The 20,675-nt window shown below is 35.9% G+C and overlaps 1 protein-coding gene across 3 annotated transcripts in view; it reads left to right on the top strand.

Moving 5' to 3' along the window:
• Nucleotides 1–20,675, top strand: part of LOC120539534 — a 155,907-nt gene that overhangs the window by 46,999 nt on the left and 88,233 nt on the right. For all 3 annotated transcript variants that reach the window (XM_039769684.1, XM_039769685.1, XM_039769686.1), the window contains exon 3: nucleotides 7,201–7,407. In XM_039769684.1, coding sequence (XP_039625618.1) covers nucleotides 7,201–7,407 — 207 coding nt within the window. The remainder of the gene's footprint in view (nucleotides 1–7,200; nucleotides 7,408–20,675) is intronic.

Here is a 20,675-nt window from a genome sequence, read left to right on the forward strand (position 1 = left end):
CAATGTTGGTGCATCATGATGCTTTGAGTAGGTGGTGGTGGCGCAGGCCCACCACAAAGAAACCGGAAAAAGAAACAGAAGAGAGAGTAGGGGTCAGTATGGATTTTGGAGCCACTGTGAATAGTTATTATGAAGAATTGAACATACAGAGTATCAGTATTAAGTTAATTTATTAAATGTTAATAATATATATAAATAAATATTATATTAATATTTAATAATTAATAATATAAACATTATAAAATAAATAAAATATTAATGTTTATCTGTTCTATAACCCCTATTCCAAAAAAGCTGGGATTCTGTGTAAAATGTTAATAAAAACAGAATGCAATGATTTGCAGATCACATAAACCCATACTTTATTCACAATAGAACACAGAAAATATTAAATGTTGAAAGTGAGAGATTTTACTATTTCATGAAAAATATTAGCTTATTTTTAATAAGTTAATGTTGATTTATTTTTTATAATTATGTCTTTCATTTTTCTATTCTTTAATATGTAAAGCACTTTGAGCTACTGTTTGTATGAAAATGTGCTATATAAATAAATGTTGTTGTTGTTGTTGTTAAGACATCTCAAAAATGTTGGGATGGGGGCAACAAAAGGCTGTAAAAGTAAGTGATACTAAAAAGAAACAGCTGGAGGAACATTTTGCAACTACAGTATATACTCATGGATAAGTTCTCCTGTAGATAAGTCGGAACTTGTTTTTACAGTAGAATTTCTGGTATTTTATAATGTTGGTCATATAAGTCAAATGTGTATGACATTTGCAAATCATCGAACAGAATGTTTTTATTTACATTTTACACAGCATCGCAATTTTTTTTGTATTTGGGGTTGTATTATGGTTTTCTTGTTTTGATATACAAAAGCTGCTCTTTTCGATTGCTTATTCTAAAATCTGAGATTAAATATCATTAGGATTTTAATGGGTATTATGTGAGGGGAAATGCCTTGAAACTTACATTTTTACATCGCATTTTTACTTGTGCCATTTGTACCATGGGGTTAGACAATTAAATATTTGTGAACTCTGGTAATGGTCTGGAGGATAATATGCTAGTGGACTGGGTTTATCAAAGTTAGTTTTCAAGCAGTGATTCTTGAAAGCTCAGCCAAGAATCAACTTATTGGTAAACAAACAAGTATAATAGTAACACACAACACAAAAGGTATCACAAGAAGGTGTTTGAAATGAAGGAAAAAGACAGAGAAGACTTTGAAGGGCATGGGAAAAAAAAACTGCCAGATAGAGAGAGAGATGACCATGGAACAAATGAAAATCCTGTCAAAAGATAGGAAAATCTATAATCACTGGGTCAAGACCCCAATACTGTAAGGTGAAATGGGAAAAAATAAAGTAACTAAGTAAGGTACAATAGGCAATAAATTAGATCACCACAACACTGCTTGCAAATAATAGTGAATATTGCATAATATATACATAAAACAGTATAGCAATGTGGAAATACACTTATGTCACATGCTCCGAGTCTTTAAAATTAAGTATAGACTAGGTTAGATGTGGAGACGCTTGATGATCTATAGAGCCTAAAAGAGGAATAAAAATTATGAATGATCACCCTTAATTAATGGACATTAAACACTAGTTGAACTATGGTATTGACTTTCTGTCTTATTTAAATTATTTGGCAAAGTATGTTTGCTTTTAGTTTGTAAATAAAGCCTCACAGATAAGGGATAGGCTAGCCACCTAGGTTACACAGCTACAGTAACAGCGGTTTAATCAGGATACTGGATGTGCTTTAAAATGATTAAGTGCTTTAAATGGAAATATTTTTGTATATACTACAAATGTAAACTTATTATATACTTGTGCATACAATATATGTAGCAAACATGGGCAGAATGTCCTGTTTACATTGGTGTAAATATTTATTCCAATTAAGAATTGATTTTGTTTGATGCAATATTCTGAAAATTGACATACTGTATAAAAATGTCTGCGGTGGGTTGGCACCCTGCCCAGGATTGGTTCCTGCCTTGTGCCCTGTGTTGGCTGGGTTTGGCTCCAGCAGACCCCCGTGACCCTGTATTCGGATTCAGCGGGTTAGAAAATGGATGGATGGATGGATGTATAAAAATGTTGTTTGGAGATATGCCAGTAGTCCAGTCCTTTACAAAACAATTTTTAACCCCTTTATACATTTATTTGCATGGTTTCCCCTACTGACCATTTGGGTTGTATAGGGTGGTCCAGATCTAATTATGCAACTTTTAATGCAATGCAGGAAAACAATACAAGACAAAAGAATTGTTTGAAATATCTTGTAATAAACAAAAATGGACTCGCATTGAATTAATTCACTGATTTTCCATGTAATGTCCCACTTGTCCTCCATTCATTGGATACAGGCTATGTAATAAACTTAATAAGTTATAGTGAAATGAAAATTGCATAATTAAATTTAAAATTATATATCGAGCACATCTGTCTCGACTAAAACTCTCCAAAATGTTTCCAGGGCATGATCCAACCTGCAAACGTTGCAACCAAGTCCCAGCCTCACTGGGTCACATGTTCTGGGCCTGCACCAAATTAACAGTATTCTGGACAAAACTTTTTAATTACCTCTCAGACAGTCTTGGACTCACAATCCCTCCTAACCCATTAACAGCTGTGTTTGGGGTTCTTCCAGAGGGGCTTAAAGTGGAGAAGGACAAACAAATTGTGATTGCATTCACTACACTGTTGGCACGCAGACTTATTCTGATAAACTGGAAGAACCCAAACTCTCCTCTTTTAAGTCAGTGGGGAACCGATGTGTTATATTATTTGAAATTGGAAAAAATCAAATACTCAGTTAGAGGATCCGTACAGACTTTTTTCAAAACATGGCAGGATCTAATCAGTAATATTTTAAAATAAGTTTATAAAGCACAGAGAATTTATTAATTTAGGTATGTTTACAAGCCTTAAATTTTACACCGTTTGGCTTTCTCTCTCTCTTAGGGGTGGGGATCGATCTGTTCTTAACTCAATTTTTCTTTTTGTAAAAACTTGATTGCTTTGTATGGATTGCAATAAAATTAATAAAAAAAAATCGCATAATTAGATCTGGACTACCCTGTATAAAAGGAGGCTTATTTTCATTATAACCACTATTTTTCACCTTAACAAACCATTTTATTAGTTTTCTCTCTGACTTAATTTAACCTTTCTTTGAAAACAGATCAGATAACAAACTGGTGGTTTTAGGCAGAGACTTTCAGGGAAACGCACATTCACTGTTGATGTTGGTGTGGGGGAGACTATACTGCTAGTAACTCTGAAATTCTCTCAGTTTTCACTTCTGGAACTTTCTCAGTTGTGTGAGATAGAAAACCAACGACTCAGTTATACAAAAGACAGTACAAGAATATAGCCTATATTGTGCAGCCTTTCAACTTAATCTCAGTTCAAGTCTGCCAGAAAAGAATGAAAGCTTATTATGGAGCCTGAAATGTGAGCCCACTATGACGTTAATAAAAAGAGAAAAGGTAAAGGTAAAGAAACTAAGTTCCATAGCAAAGTCTTGACAATGCAGAATATAATAGTGCATAACACAATGACAGGCACAATAGGAATAGTTTAACAAAAAAAAAATCAAGTGCAGGTGCTGGCTAGAAAGCTGTAAGATAACATGTAAGGAGTTGGTGGTTTGCATTATGTATTGTTAATTTTCTGGACATTTTGAGTCGAGTGATGCTAAACTTATGTTGTTCTGTCCATAGAAGCATCAGCAGAATAAATGCATCTGTAAGTCAATGGATTTTGAGAGCCTGTATAAAATAGAGATACACTGCTCAAAATTTCTCTTTGCGAAATGCAAGTCAAATTCTAAGCTCTTCCCAAGAGCAAGTGTCATGTGGATAACTGAAATAAAGTATTTATATATTTTAATCTCATTTTATGACATCTTTATTAAATATATATCTGATGACTGTGATATTTTGAGCAGTGGAATAGCTAAAAGCAACCATTAACCTGGAACTCGGTATATGTTGGATTTGTATGTATAAATTAAAGAATCCCTGATTTTTTTTTCCTTTTGTAGCTATGGAGGCCCGGGCATATAAAATAAAGGCTTAACTCCAAATGTTTTAAGACCATGTATAAACAAAACTACACCCTAAGGTATGAATCCTCCATCCTAGTTGTGAAATGAAGCAGTTGTAGTAGTTTTTTTTTCAACAAGCTTCTTCATTATAAGCTATATAAGTTTGTTAATGAATATATGATTTATTTGCATCACTTATATTTGCACATCTGTGATGTGAGGAAACTTATATAATTGAGTATTTGAATTTATTGGAAAAAACCAAGGTCAACCAAGGCGCAACAGTGATTAGTGCTGCCACCTCCCAATAGTAAAGTCTTGGGTTTGAAACACGCTACAGGTCCTGTCTTAGAGGATATTGCATATACTACTCATGACAGTAAGGGTTTTTGTATATGTATTCCAGTTTTATTCCCCATATCACAAAAATTTTTATGTTAAGCTGATTGGCAACTTCAATGAGTGTGAGATGCCACAGCCCTGAACAGGATTAATTTGAAACTGAAGGTAGATCATAGTTAGGCATCTAACTAATATGTTCCATTAAGCCAAAGTATTGTCATTCATTTGGTAAATAGGCTGAAAACTGAATCAGTCACTGCAGCACTTGAAAGTGGTATAAGAACCTCTATAAGAGTAAATCTTGTAATTACTGCTGGGAGATTCACAGGAGTGTTCAGTGTGTTTTCAGTTGTTAAGTAAATCTTTATTCTGAAGTTACAGATTTGGCTTGATGACCGTCTTTGCCTACATTGGTATAGCATGACAGAGACTGTTTGCCTGCAGTAGTTGTAGGTGCAAAGAGCATTCTTTTATCATAACTATGTGACATGTACAGTATTTAAAGGCAGAGGGCACATAATAGTAGTATTTGTTAAAGGGTTCCTGCTCAGTCTTTTTATCTAATGTTCTTTGTATAGTGGCTGTATTTAAGTTCTTCATAAATATTGCTTGTATACGGATGACTGAGACAGTGCTCAAAGTCTTCCATTTATTATACAGTTTCTGGATGTGCTTTGTTATAGAGAGAACTGTTAAACCACATTTAGGTTGAAAAGATGCATATTTCTTTCATTAGGTACCACAATGTTTTTTCACAATAAGAGACTCATTTTCTCTTCACAGAGTAGCAATAACATTGAGGTAATGCTCATGCAGATGAATTATATTTTTAATAGAAAACTGACCCCTTACTATTAACATACATTACCTAAAGTTTTGGAGAAAATATGACTATCCATTGTTTGACTGGTGTCTGCAGTGTGATTGGTCTTTCTGAATGTGATTTTAAAGAGTGATGGAGCCAACCAGGCTGAGTTATTTGTCTCTGACACAGGTGCTCTTAGATTCTTATAGGAATATTGCTTGGTTCAGTCCATATCGGCTAGAAAATGAAGTCCTTAAACTCATGGTAGAATGATATGTAAGTCCACCGAGAAAAAATGCATTTGGTAAATTTGTCACTAATAATTAGAACCTAAAAATTGTTTTTTGAGGTAATTGCGCACTCATCATCTGATGCTGTTGCCTGTACTGAAAAAAGAGCTATTTATTGTAATAATGAGGTGAATGGGTATCAACTGCCTATTTCTAAAAATAATTCTGGGGAAGAAAACACATCATTACAGTGTTGTTGGAATTCTCCATGGCTAAACTGGTTCTGGTTTTAATAAAAAATGCACCATGCAGAAGCCTGCTGGGAATTATCATAGTTGCTGTGTTCTTGCTTAGTAAAGACAGTGTCATTAATGTCTCTTATAACTTTTGGCCTAACCTTTTAATAATATTCAGGAACCTTGAGGTATTTAAAGTAATGTCTTCCTCACACATAACCATATTTATACAGACCCCTGTTAGGAATATGTACTGGCATTACATTTTTAGTTTATTTATTTATTTATTTTTTAAATCTTTTAAATGCCACTTACCATTTGATTACTTTTCCAGCAAATTTCAGTCATGGCCTTCATTCTTAGTGAGTTAGAGACAGTCAGCACTTTGCTCCCATGAAACCAGTCATTTAATGTTACATACCTAGTGATTAACCCTGACAAAATCAAACAAGTTTGCCTATCAGTAAATGTGTTGAGGATGACCTGCTGGAAAGTTGGCAGCAGTAACTAAATTTGACATGCCCAACAATTACCGGTCGTGTAAATTTCACATGGTACAGCAGCGAGATCGGTCTGACATGACCAATGACTAGAAATAGTGTAATGTGATGTAAACTTGCATAGAATTCTGTTGGGAGCATATGCTGATAGTGCGTTGCCCCATAATTAAATATATTTGGTTGGACACTCTCTAATAATGTGTGTGTTTCATTTATCTTGGAAAGTCCGATGTTAGAACTGGGAATGCCATCACACCTGAGTTAACTGTGTTCCAGTAAAACATTTGGAAAAACCATACGGATGCTGCCAGGAAAACCTTTGTTGTGCTTGCTCTTTCAGAATGCAGGCATCTACTGAACAACATATTATGCAGTATTTTGTGCATCCAGACAACATAGCAACATATCTACAGATAGAGGTTGGACAGTACTGATTTAATGAGACACAAATAAACAGAAGTCCTAATTAACAGTATAATACTAATAGCATTCACTAAAGCCTGTGGCGTATGTCGCCATTCTGGATTGACATCATAATCTGATATCAGACACACTTGGACTTGACAGACCAGTCTAGAGTTTCTGAGTAGGAAATCCGACTTGTGGGGGCATTCTAGCAGAAAATTCCATCTAGGAACTCACATTTTGACTTCCTTGGCTGGGATTGGCTTCAGCAGACCCCTGTGGCCCTGTAGTTAGGATATAACAGGTTGGATAATGGATGGATGTGCAAAAATTTCCCTCAAAATTATACCTGATAGGTTTCCTTAGAAATTTGTGTTTATATCAGTCCTATTATTTCAAATTATTCTTGTAATATTTCTAATTTTTATTGAGTAGTCATGTACAGATATACAGTGTATACAATAAATAATGTAATACTCTTTCTAGCCTGGACACAATTGGTCTACCGTAGGAGTAGAATTATCTTGTCTATGGCTGTGTTGTAAACAAAAATATAAGATGGGTGTTCTCCGTATGACGTTTCATTTACATTTTTTTCCCTTTCTTTGCAGGTTCAGCACTGGGTGTTGATACATTGGTTCGTTCAAGAGTGGGAGGTTCAGCTGTTTTAGGTTGTGATCTAACTCCTGCTGTAGCTGTGAACACCACACCTCAGCTTTTCCCCCTTCATGTCATTGAGTGGGTACGGCTAGGTTTTCCAGTGCCCATTTTAATCAAGTTTGGAGTGTACACACCTCGTGTTCATCCAAGTTACCGAGGTAAGACTGGTCTTCCTTACGCAGTGCATATCTTACTTACATTAATGTACCTGTAGTATTGTTTGAGAGGACTGAAAATGTTTCTTATTCAGAAGAGCTCAAAGAATATTGTAAATGTGCAAGTTGTTCCCTTCATATGATTTTAGTAACTCCATCACTTTCACCTGTCTGGTAGAAAATATTAATATTTTGCATTTTTAATGAAATTTAAAATTAACTGGCTTGGCCCGTTGACTTGTCTACTCGCAGATTATCTTGACAAAAGCATTTAATTCTTGTTAGCACTGTAATGTTATAAGATTTTATCTTCTTAGCCAATTCATCATTCTTACACTAAGAACACATGATAATTTCAGATTCAGAGATCAGCAGCATTAGGAACAGATAGTAGCATACTATTGTATGTAACTGAACATTTCTCATTAGGTCATGAGTATTTGAGAGGGCCTCATAGCCGGGTTTGTTTTTGGGTTAAGAGTCTAATCTTATAGAAACTATAAGCCTTTGAGGATTTAAAAATCCATGCTACTGAGGTTTCTGTCTAATTTAAGATTATTGTATGGTTAAGGAAGCTCCCAAGCTTTTGTTAGTAAGATTCTGGTATATTATGAAGCTTATAATGTGTGCTTTACAAGGAAAACTTTGGTCTGGTTCATTACCATTGCTTTAAGATCTTTATGGCTGGTTTGTCATTTGATAGTTTCTGTGGCCAAGTAAAATGAGCATGCTTTACTTTCTGAATTTTTTTAAATTAATAATCTAATTCAAATTTCAGACACAACCAAAGAGTGTTGTACCACATTATGTATAAAACAAATCATATTATAGATCAGTACAATTTAATAATTAAATTAATCACCATCTTCTTGCAAGGTGAAAGGTGGCAGCTCTTGGTAACTTTTGAAGTGTGTTTTGCCCCTTAATGTTATAAAATATCAAAAGGAACTCGATTCCTCCCATATTGACTTGTTTGCTCACCTCCTGCCTGTGTGTTGTATAATTAAGTGTATTTCAATCAGAACTGGGAAAAGGTGAGTAAAGCAGTTTCTTAAAAACCCCTGTTTACATGCGCAAGTCCACATGAATTTACCTTTATCAAAATATTTTGATGTAATAAAAATGTACTAAAATGAAAGATTAAACATCATCAATGGCTGGCAGGAATCCAAAAATGAGCACGGAGCCTCTGTCTACTTTGCAGTGTAAGTTACTTTGAAAAGTAACTTAGTTACGTTATTCATTACTTACAAAAATACTAGCTAAATATGTTATACAGTTACTTATTTTAAAATATGATGCTTTGCAGATTGTTACTTTTGCATTACTTTATCATGTTTTTGTATGGAAAAAATACACATTTGTCTTAGTTGCATTTGTTATTAAATGCTAAGCCCATATATTAACCTTAATGGAACTAACCAGAAGTACAAGTGAGATAACTTTCTTGTGTTTTGTAAGTATGTTTAGACCTTCAATGTGCTGTGAGGTATAGTAAATAACATCCTGCCTCTTTTTCTAGTCCCAAAGCCAGCCGCCAAAGAGCTGCGGTATGAACACTGCCCTCCATGTCACCTGATCATACTGTTTCAACATATTTATAGGAAATATTTGCATGAAAACTAAACTGACACTTTATAAATTTCTGTTGCCATACTGTCTGCTGAGCAATCTTTTCTGCTTAATTGTGCGATTGAGCCCTGCAAAGGAGAGGTATACTGGTATGTTTACTTCTAGCCGTACACCCAGTGCTGCTGGGATAATTATAATGCAGATACTTTTACTTCAATAAAAGAAGTATAGTGTTAGATTGTTTATTACTTTAAACTATATTTCAGCCATATAACTTGTGTTACATTTAAAGCATTACTCACAATACTCCCAAGGTTGTAGTATATTGCACAGCTTACCACTGTATGTTAAATTAATTGACATAAACCTAGCGATTTCTGAAATATTGAGAGTGATTATTTCAGCCAAGAGAAGAAATAATGTGATCACCTGAGTATTTGTGGAAATTAATCTTTGTAGACAGTTTCACTGTTTTTTTTTTACCTGTGGCTGCTGGAAGCATGTGCAAAGCTAACACATGCACAGGCTAATTGAGTACAATAGATGTGTACGGACTAAGAAGTCTGTAACTATAACACAGTTAATGTTTCACATGGCCATAAAACGGCCATAAAACTGGGTTACCTGTGGAGAAATCTATGTGTGTTAACCTGGTTTCTCTAAAGTGTTTTCATGGCATTTTTTAACATGGGCTTCTGTGAATAAGCAGGTTATTAAAGCACATGTAAACATACTCATTATAAACTTGTTCTATTTGCAATCTGGCATTTGGATGTGTTTTGAAAAATGCTGCCTTTCCATTTGTTACCAGGACCCTAGTAGGTTTCATAGGCAGTGACTGTGCTGGTTTCCCTTGTTTATATCAATCTGTTCACTGGAGACAAAGTTGAACATGCAAAAATCTTTGAGAATGCTGTTATTTTGTATTTATTTATTTACTGATAGTGGGCAGTGCCAAAGAACTGATTTCTGTTTAACTTATTTTCAATAATGTAATTTCTTTTTATGATGGGAAGGTAGATGGGTGGAGGTCCTTAACCTATGTGTTGTGGGGATTGTTAGCAATTGTTGCAAAGTGATTGTGTCAATCCAACACATGTCCAGCTTTCTTGAACTCTCGTTCTGTCCTCTCATTTCTGTGACAGATAGGTATATTAAAGTTGCAGTGGAGCATTCAGTTAAAGTGAATCTGACATGGCCAATTTTTTTAGTTTGTTAATGAATCAGGTGCCCAGTAGCCCAGTAGGGTCATGAAGTCCTAGAGCTTTCACAATTGGGCTGTGGCAGAAAACGTTAAAGAACAGTGTTATTAAAATTGATTTTTATACAAGCTTTTTTCCAAGAAGGGTTTTCCTTTTTTTTTTTTTTTTTTTTTAAAATGAGAAAGTCTTTTTGTAATGAGAACTGCCTGGGTAAATGATGCCACCACTTGTGTTCATAGGTTTCTAATGTCCTGCTTTTCTCATTCTTCCTCAGCTGTAGATGCTTTGAAATTTTAAATAATTTTAAAAAAGTTTTTTGTTTTGTTAGGCATTTAAATAATGCCAGCCCAATAGCCTACCAAAGGAGAGGTGGGAAAAAAAACAAGAAGGAAGGGGTAGCAAGTAGATTATTTTAATTATTTTAGGGTTGAGGCATTGAGCAGATTTCCAAAACACAGCTAATCTATCTTAAATTGAAGCCTTATAATTACTCACTATAGGAGTTTAAATGGAAGTGAAAGCAGAAAAGATTTGTGATGGGGGGATGGAGTCAAGCTTAAAGTTGGTGGAAGAGGGATAGAAATACTGTGTGTAAAATGGAGAAGTATAAGTTGAGAAGGAAAGAAAAATGTAGATTTCTCCACAGGAAAAAAGATTTGGAGCAGGAAATACAAAGTTGAATAGAATTTGAGAAAAAAATTGTGGCATTGGAAAAATATGGAACAAGGAGAACTTTGAAGATAAGACCATTTAGCATGCTGAGAGGTAGAGTAAAGATGACGTGTATTAAAAGCTAGGGATGATTTGATTAGGTGCAGCTCGATTTAATGGAGATGTTTCTCATGAAAGGTTAGCTAAAAGTTAATTTGTAAGTGACACCCTTTATTGTCTTTTCAAGTATGGTGTATTTAAAAAAAAAAATCCTGAGCCTGTAGGAGTACAGAGGTTGATTGCTGTGTTTTATTGCTGTATGTCTTGCTTCCACCTCTTACTAAAGAGGATTGCTTATACAACACAGTGCTCCTCTTTGCCTGAGCTGTTGTGGGGGTGGGGAAGTGTTGAGAGGTAGACTTCAAATTTTGTTTGGAGCCCTGTGGTGTGACCCACTAACCCCAAATATGATTGTTTTTGTGAGACTGCTGCAGACAATGTGGTTGCTTTTGTAGAATGCCACTATTGTCTATCCGAGACAAAAGACTCAATTTGCTAATCTGCTTATAGAGGAGAACTCTGATTACATGTTGTGTGCTGGAGTAATTTACACATGTACTCTTACAAACCTGTCATGAAATACTTCCCAGGACTGTAATCTGGGGAAGATACAAGTCTTAGCATAAAATAAGCAGCTATGTAAAAAATTAAAAATATTAAATAAGTGCTTCACTTTCACAAAGAAAGTTTTTATGTTTACCTGTCATGATTCTAAGAATGGAGTTGGGCCTAGTGACTGAATATAAAAATCTTAAAATCTGCATAACCTTAATTAGAAAAATCAGTAATAAAAAAAATCTGTTATAAATGCATTTGTTGTTTGTTTTCCCCATTCTGTGAGCCCGGATTGCTCCATGTGGACAGGGATATCTTGATGTTCTCTTTTGCCAGTGTTAATGACCGTAATAAAGACAGATATCCGTCACTGAAGACAGCTGTCCATTACATGCAGAACTTGTCTGCGGCAAATCAGGGAGGCAGGTTGTCTTAAACAGCCACACAAAGGTCTGGAAACCTTTTTTTTAAAAGACATTACCAATTACCCTTTTAACCAAAAATCATCTCCGGTAGCAAGAGTTAGGGAGTTTTGTTTTGTCAACCCATTGCAGCCTACAGAACTTTGAACTGTTCAGTCAAAGGTAATAAAATCATTATATGATGACTATATCTTAAAAGAACATGGGTGTGGGAGTTAAAGAGTAAGTAGGGGGCATGTGAATTGAATGTAGAGCTCATAATAAGAAAGTGGTGGGAAGTTTGAAGTGAAGTAATGTTAAGCACTATTTACTAAACATTGAATTATAAATGAATTCCCTTCACCACTTATCCTAAAATGCATACATAGTGTTAGCTGTATGCTCCTTTTGTTTTCTTTTTGAATAGTGTAACAAAGCAAGGAAATTGTTCCCTTCATCCCTTTGAAGTAAAATGTGTTTACATTAGACAGAGATTTGTATTCAGTTGTTGCACACTTGATATTGTAAAAGTGTCAGAATTAGCATTTATGAACTGTGCACAATATAAAATGTAGATAAGTATCATAGTTTTCCCATTTTAGATTGCAATTTTTACACTCTTGCTGCCTTTATAGATTTTTTTTATTTGGCAAAATGAAAGTTGAATGGCAAAATGAGTCTGCCAAGCAATAAATGCTGAGGAATAATCAATTTTTATGTCATTTCATTTTCTAACCCACTTAATCCAGACCAGGGTCACGGGGGTGCTGGAGCATATCCCAGCTAGCATAGGGTGCAAGATGGGAACAAACCCTGGACAGGGTGCCAGTCCATTGCATCGCGAACACATGCACGTGCGCACACACACTCACTCTCACACACACACACACACACACACAGTATATATTCACAGACTAGAGCCAATTCAGTGTCACCAGTTCACTTATAAAGTCCATGTCTTTGGACAGTGGGATGAAACTGGAGCACCCATATGAAATCCATGCAGATATGGGAAGAACATACAAACTCCACACAGGGAGGACTCGGGATGCAAACCCTGGTTTCCTTACTGAAAGGTAGCAGCACTACTGCTGCCCATCCATTTTTATCCTTCTGTGTAATGTTTTATGATGTTATAGTTACACATGTGAGAGAATATTCCACAGATTTGTACGAGTCTGTGTTCAATTTTCTCAGTATAGACTAAATTTCCTAAGATGAGTGCAATTTAGCAATGTCTCTGTTTTATTATGCAGAATGTATTGTTCATATGCATTTTTGTAGATCATTCAGTGTATGTTTTATTGTTTGCCTCTTATGTTCATTACCATCAGTACATTTTTCCACTTCTTTCCAGTAGTCTCCTTTTGAATTCTTTTTTCAAACACTTTATTGTAGTGTTAATATTGTACACTTAAGTAAGGCTAAGTACATCAATTAATATTAATCATTTTCTGTGTTTCCTTCAAAGATGTGTGTTAGGTTACTTGGTGAAATATGAGTGTACCATGTCACACACAGGTATCCTATAAAGAAAAGTTCCTCACATTGCAACCAGTGATGCTGGAAAAGCTCTGGTTCCCTGTAATGCTGAACTAGATAAATGGGTTTTATAAGAGATAGGAAAATGATGGTCTGTTTTCGTTGATTTATGCAAAGGATCTATAAATTCTTAGAGATGAATGCTAGACTGTTTGATTACAGTGAATTTTGATGTGGTAAGTGCTTTTTGAATTTATCTGTTGTCGCAGTAGGGGGCAGTAGTGCTCCCTTGAACCCTCAGGTACCACGCCAAACACCTGGTAAAAGTGCCACAATAATTCCTTTTATTATAATAATTACGTGCACTAAGCACCCTCCACTCCACACTATTCATAAATCAATACTCAATAACCAATCAATAATCACAATCCTCCACTCCCAGACGCATTGCCCTCCTACCACCCAGCTCAGCTCGCCGTCTGGGAGTTCCCTCAGTCCTTTTATATTCCCTGACCCGGAAGTATTCCCAGTCCCCAGTCCATGTGATCTTGTATCACTTCCGGGTCAGGTAAAAAGTACTTTTCTTCATCCCGGAAGTCCGTCGCTCTTCCTATGACGAATTTCCGGGTCATAGTGTACAAATAAGTCTTTGGTCCTCCCTGCAGCTCCCTCTTGCGGCCCCTGTGGTATCCAGCAGGGCTGAGGATAAAAACTACATAGTCCATGACTCCCTGCTGGTCTTAGGGGCACCTCCATACTGCAGGGAGGGCTCCATCTGGCGGCTTGAGGGACTTGGCCGGGATAAACTGCCGGGCACAGTCCACACTGTATAAATTGGGGTGAACGTCACAGTGAGTGTGGTGTTTTATTTGTGTGCTGGTAGATCTTTTGTACATTAATGTAAGTGTGCACTAAGAGTCGAGTGGAGTTTTGGTTAACATGTGTAGGCTAATTTTGAGAGAAGTCCCCAGTTAAATATTTTTTTTTTTTTTTTAACTATAGAATTTTTTTTTTACATTTTTGTTGTTTAAATGAATTGGAGGTTAGGGTGAGATTACAACAATATTCATAAACATCAAATGCACATCAATATAAAGGGAAACAAGCCTCTTGATTGTGGGTGACAAATGATGCATGAGGGATTATATTTGCACTGGATTTCTGTTGTCTGTCTATCACAATATTTATTCATAAAACAGTTAACTGAAGTTGGTGGGAAGGAGAGACTTTTCGGGTAGTTTGAATCAAAACAAATCCCAGCCTGCATTTCTCTTTCCTTTTTCTAGACTTCTTTGCTGTTTAATTGTATTTTTCTATAGTATATGCTCTATGGCCTGGTCCTCATTTTGTTTTTTGTCCCTGGCTATATCTGATCACTTACAGGAAAACTGGCAATCTACAGCAGAAAATTCACAAATTAGTGACATTTGTTTGTCAATGCTTGTCTGTATTTCATGAATAGTATGAGTTCTGATACCCCTGCCTGCTTTCTGTCCTCGTGGCGGGATTTCAGGTTATTTAAATAAAAACGGTTCACGCCCACCCCTCCTCATTTAGGAGGATGGCATTACACCGATGCATCTCCAGGCATGGCGGCCTCTCATTCATCACACTTGGCTCGTCCCACTCCCCCACCTCACTTTGTATTGTCTCCATGGAAACTGATTCAAATCCAAACTGTTGTGGCGTGTGTGGAATGAGTGAGGCCAGTAATGCCAGCCTTGCTGCTATGGTGATGGTATAGTGGGACTGCTCTGAATGGAACCTTTTTTGAAAGTGGAGTTCAAATTTACTAGTGGCGCATAATCATGAGCCAATCAGTGTCTTGAACTGAAATTTGAAAATAAACAGAGTGCAAGATTCACAAGTTATATGTACCACTTGATACTTGCCCATTCATGTGTATCTGATTATGATACGTAATATGAAGTATGGGAAAGTATTACGTGTGACACATTGTACAAACAGATCATACAGCCTGACTGCAGGCCATATTATACTTGATTAGTCTTCATTTTCAACTCGATTGCAAGAGTATTTGGGACATAGTATTCTCAGTACTTTTTCCTTACAGGTTACTTAGAAGCTGGGTGATTTAGTCCCCCAACATTTGTGTTAATCAGGTAACATTGGAGATTTGATACAGTGCTACACAAGTATAGTGACAGGGGTGTTCCTCCTAAGTAGAGAAACATTTTTGAATTGATAATTCAGTTTTGTATTCGGTTGGTTACTACAGAAGCATTGTAGAATAGCTTAATGCAACATTTTTAAACAGTCTTAATCCAGTTCGGAGTTATGGCAGCATTGTGTACAACACAAGAACAAACCCTTGACAAGGTGCCCATGCATTGTGGGCCAACATTTGCATGTGGGTTAATTTAGAATTGCCAATTAACCAAACACATCCCTTCATTTGGGTGTTGGTTGAAATTCCACAAAGATATGGAGTGAATGCAGAAACTCCACACAGTGGTAGAGAGTGGGATTTCAGACCACTGCGTCCATGAGGCTGCCATGCAGAGCACTATTTGTTCTATAGAGTCATGATTCATATCAGTTTTACTATTGTGGTAGAAATGAGCAAAGATGGGCAGGAGCAACTTTAAATCATATACAGCAATCTTTCATATACTTCAATGTAGCCAAGGGACTCGACCATGGAACAAGTGATTAAACTGGGAAGTGCGCTGCCTTATATTACATTTCTTATTGCTTATGCAAAATAATCTCCTCCTTTTAGTCCTTCCCAAATTACCTAATGTCCAAGCCCACCATTATCTAATATCCAAGCCCATCATCTGACCTTATGTCCAGCATCTGACCAAAACTTGCTAACATTTCTCCTGACTTTGTACAATGCCTGAGATTTATTTATCGATCGATTCCCACCATTTAAAATAGAACCTGGAGGATGCACACATAAGATACTGGGACACTTAAATGAATAGTTGATTGTTGCTTAAGCGTCCTTCAAGGCTAAAGTTTTAACCACCTGCATTCCTAAAACTATGCTGCTTAGTTTTCTAATAGGACACACTATCCTTGGCTGTCATCACCTCATGCTACTGTCCTAGTGGCCTTGAGCTGATAAGCACAGGCAGTTTTCTAGCTATTTGGAAGAAATAAAAATAAGTTTTTTATATTTAACTCTAACATGACCTAAAGCTAGGTAATACAACACATTTTGCTTTAATGTGACTGAGAATGTATTGATCCATAAATTAAAATTTTCTATACAAGCAACTTGTCCAATACTAATACATTCTAATCATCACTACCAAAGGTTAATCAATTAGGCTAATTCCACATTATAAAAATCACAATACCTATATTTCGTCAAGATGTTTGCCTAAGGAATTGTATAATTTGTGCCTTCTCTGGATTTCTGTCATCTCTTTCTCCCAGGAGCAGCCTGTTTTGACATTGCATGCTGCTAACAATCAATCAGCCCATGCATTTATGGTAGACTGGTGGTAGAGGATTGATCCAAGCTGATTGTCCAGAACTTCCCTCACAGCACCTGATTTATGTGAGCATTCATTCTGTTCAGCAAAGACACACTTGGAGCAGTAACTGGGCAATACATCTTGGCACACGTATCAATGAAATATCAATTGTGCTTGTACAATCTTCAAGTGCAAGTCTTGTTCTTTTACAAGCTGCATCATGTGCAATAATTGAAAACTATTTTTTTCCTTATGAATGCTTGCTATATGGTGTAATATAACCACAGAATTGAAAAGAGTGCCAGTCCCAGGGAAAAAAAAATATTCAAATATTCCTTTGAGCTGACCCAAAGGAGGGAAACCCTCTCCTTCTCTAACCTATATCCTGAGCTGTCTTCACCAATGCTTTTCACTTCCACTATTTTTCACCAGATGTCCTTAAGGGATTATGCGTGTTATGTGAAGGGCAGTTCAAAGGGCAATCTTAACCAATGGAAAGAAATTAAACTATACTAAAATGTACCAAAGATGCTATTTACTGAACTAAAAACACACATGGGAGAGATGTTCAAAAGGTAAATGCAGATTAATAAATGAAATGGAACGGAAAACAAATCTTAGCTGCCCCACTGAACTTGACTATACAGACAGATAAATGGTTGGTTCATAGTACTTGTGGATTTATTGATCCCAAGGGGAAATTAATTTTCTCCAGCAGCAACACAGAACATAAAGTACACTTAGACATAATGCAGTAAAACAGTAAAAACTAAGAGTAAACCAATACATAATTGTAAGAACTAGAAGTGTACACAAAGAAAAGTTGTATTGAGATGGTCCATAATTTTGACTTGAAGTTTACCCATTTTATGCATCATTGAACATGAATTGATCTCTGTATGCGTCTGAGAGTCCAGATGTGAGTCTGTTAGCATGATAACTCATTTAAATTGAGCAATTAATTTTGGAAACTTGACAGTATAATTAATTTTGAAAAATGCTTGAAGAACATTGATTTTGAGCAAAATTACTCCCAATTTTATTGCACAAAGATGCCTTTGCCTTTTTTGTGCATATTAATGCCCCCAGCTCCAGCATAAAGGACAATACAAAATATTTATAGAATATTAGATTCTTCAATCTCATTCCACATTAGGACTGTCAGAATGAATATCACTGTTTGAGAGTGAATCTAATCTCTCGCTTTATATAAAAATCTTATTCAATGGCAGACAATGACATTCGATTGTAAAAGAACCTTGCCCTAATTCTGGCTTTGTGGTACTACAGAGACTTTATGCCACATACATCTGTGTTTTTACAGTTTGATTTTTCCGCTGTACTACTGTGCTGTTTGGTTTTTGGGTGTACTAACAACAGATTTTAAATAGGTCTTCAGTGCTATAGAAGTATTGTTATACTCCTGATCCTGTTCTGTTTCACTCTTGAACCTGAGATGACTAATTTGTTGTTGTTAAACTGTTACGCATTCATTGTAGCAAACCGACGCTTTTCATTAAATATAGTGGAAAATAACTTCCATATTTCTGATTTTCCTTTTATTATTGTAGCTGATTTAAAATTGCCATTTTAAACAGCTTTTTCAGTGTTAGGAAACATTGCTTAGTTACTACCAACCAACATGTTTTCTGAGGCTGTTGACTTGACACACAATTCCTAAAACAAAGGATACATGAAAAATTAACATTACAAGTGGTATATTATTGCTCAATCTGCAAATCTGTTTAGTTTAATCGTGTATGTTATTCTTTGACTAGTGATACCCTTTTTGAATTGGCAGTGTTTTTTTTTTTTTTTAATATTTAGTAGAAATTTTAATTTGCTTTTAATGAAAGTGTATGTCAATTAAAAATGTTATGAGGAAGGAATATTTAAAAGATAATTACAATATAACATTTAGGGCTTTCAATAACTCCTTTTGTATAATGCAAATAGCCTCATCGTGCCATGACTTGTATAAGATACTAGCAAAATACCCGTGCTTCGCAGAGTAGAAGTAGTGTGTTAAAGAAGTTATGAAAAAGAAAAGGAAACATTTTAAAAATAACGTAACATGATTGTCAATGTAATTGTTTTGTCACTGTTATGAGTGTTGCTGTCATATATATATATATATATATATATATATATATATATATATATATATATATATATATATATATATATATATATATATATATATATACACACACATATAAATACATATACACATACATATATACATATAAACATATCTACATATACACATCTACATATATCTATACTAATAAAAGGCAAAGCCCTCACTCACTCACTCACTCACTCACTCACTGACTCATCACTAATTCTCCAACTTCCCGTGTGGGTGGAAGTCTGAAATTTGGCAGGCTCATTCCTTACAGCTTCCTTACAAAAGTTGGGCAGGTTTCATTTCGAAATTTTACGCAGTAATGGTCATAACTGGAAGCTATTTTTCTCCATATACTGTAATGGAGTTGAGCTCGAAAGCCGTGGGGGACGGAGTTTCGTATGACATCATCACGCCTCCCACGTAATCACGTGAACTGACTGTCAACGCAGTATGTAGGAAACCAGGAAGAGCTCCAAAAAGTGCTGAAGAAAATATGCATTATGTAATTGAGAAGGCAGCAAAACAATAAGAAGCGAGCGAGTGACATATACAACCATATTCATGAGTGCTGCTACTTCGGAAACAAAGCACGGTGTAAACCTAAAGTTTAAATTGAGTTCATAGACACGCTGCCGCTGGCGTTTGTCATGCCCACGGGTAATGCGGGATACAAGTTTAATGAGAGGACGCAGGATATAAACGAGAGTTTTGATCACTTTGTAACTAAGTTAAAATTGCAGGTGAAGGGCTGTGCTTATACAAATTCCGAGAGACTGTGTTTGTGGGGGATTGACAGTTAAGGCGGGGGGGAGTCACGTCATCATCTCCCCTCCCATTCACCTCATTTCGCTCTGAGCTGAGCTCCGCAGCTAACGCAGTATTACGGAAGCGACTTTGTGACGCTGCCACCAAATACTCACAGAAAAATCCACAAGTTAATACACACACTGTCTCTACAGTTTCTCTACACTGAATCCTCCAGGCACTACTTACAAAAGGTTACATTGACAATCGTGTTACGTTATTTTTAAAATGTTTCCTTTTCTTAGCACAAGCACAGCTGAGAAGCTTCAATGCATGTGCTCCATAACGTTTTAAAAAAATTCCGCATTTAATCGATATAGATATATAGATATGACAACAACACTCATATCAATGACAAAACAATTACATTAACAATCATGTTACGTTATTTTTAAAATTTTTCCTTTTCTTTTTCATACCTTCTTTAACACACTACTTCTCTGCTGCGAAGCGCGGGTATTCTGCTAATATACATATATAGACAAGTGTGGAGAAACTCTAGAGACAGCGTATGTATTAACTTGTGGATTTTTCTGTGAATATTTGGTGCCAGCGTGACGAAGTTGCTTCTGCAAGACTGCGTTAACTGTGGAGTTCAACTCGGAGCATATTCTTTTCCTACCTTGTAAAATCGTGTAATGCGTTTTTTGAACAGGTTTGATGCATGGAAGTGATCACTCATACTGCGTTTAGTCAGTTCACGTGAGCTGCTCTCTTGTGTGATGTTGCGATGTCCACAGCTTTATTTAATGTTAGCTATGACCTGGCACTTAAAAGTTTCTTGCTACAGCAATTTTAACTCCATTACAAAGTGATCCAAAGTCTCGTTTATACCTTGTGTCTTCTCATTAAACTTGTATCTTGCGAATAAAGTATTAGTCGTTTTTCTTCAGCGCTCTTTGGGAGCTCTTCTTTCTTTTCTACGTACTGCGGTCACAGTCAGTTCACGTGATTATGTGGGAGG

The sequence above is a fragment of the Polypterus senegalus genome, chromosome 11 (genome assembly GCF_016835505.1).
Source record: "Polypterus senegalus isolate Bchr_013 chromosome 11, ASM1683550v1, whole genome shotgun sequence".
Classification (NCBI taxonomy): domain Eukaryota; kingdom Metazoa; phylum Chordata; class Cladistia; order Polypteriformes; family Polypteridae; genus Polypterus; species Polypterus senegalus.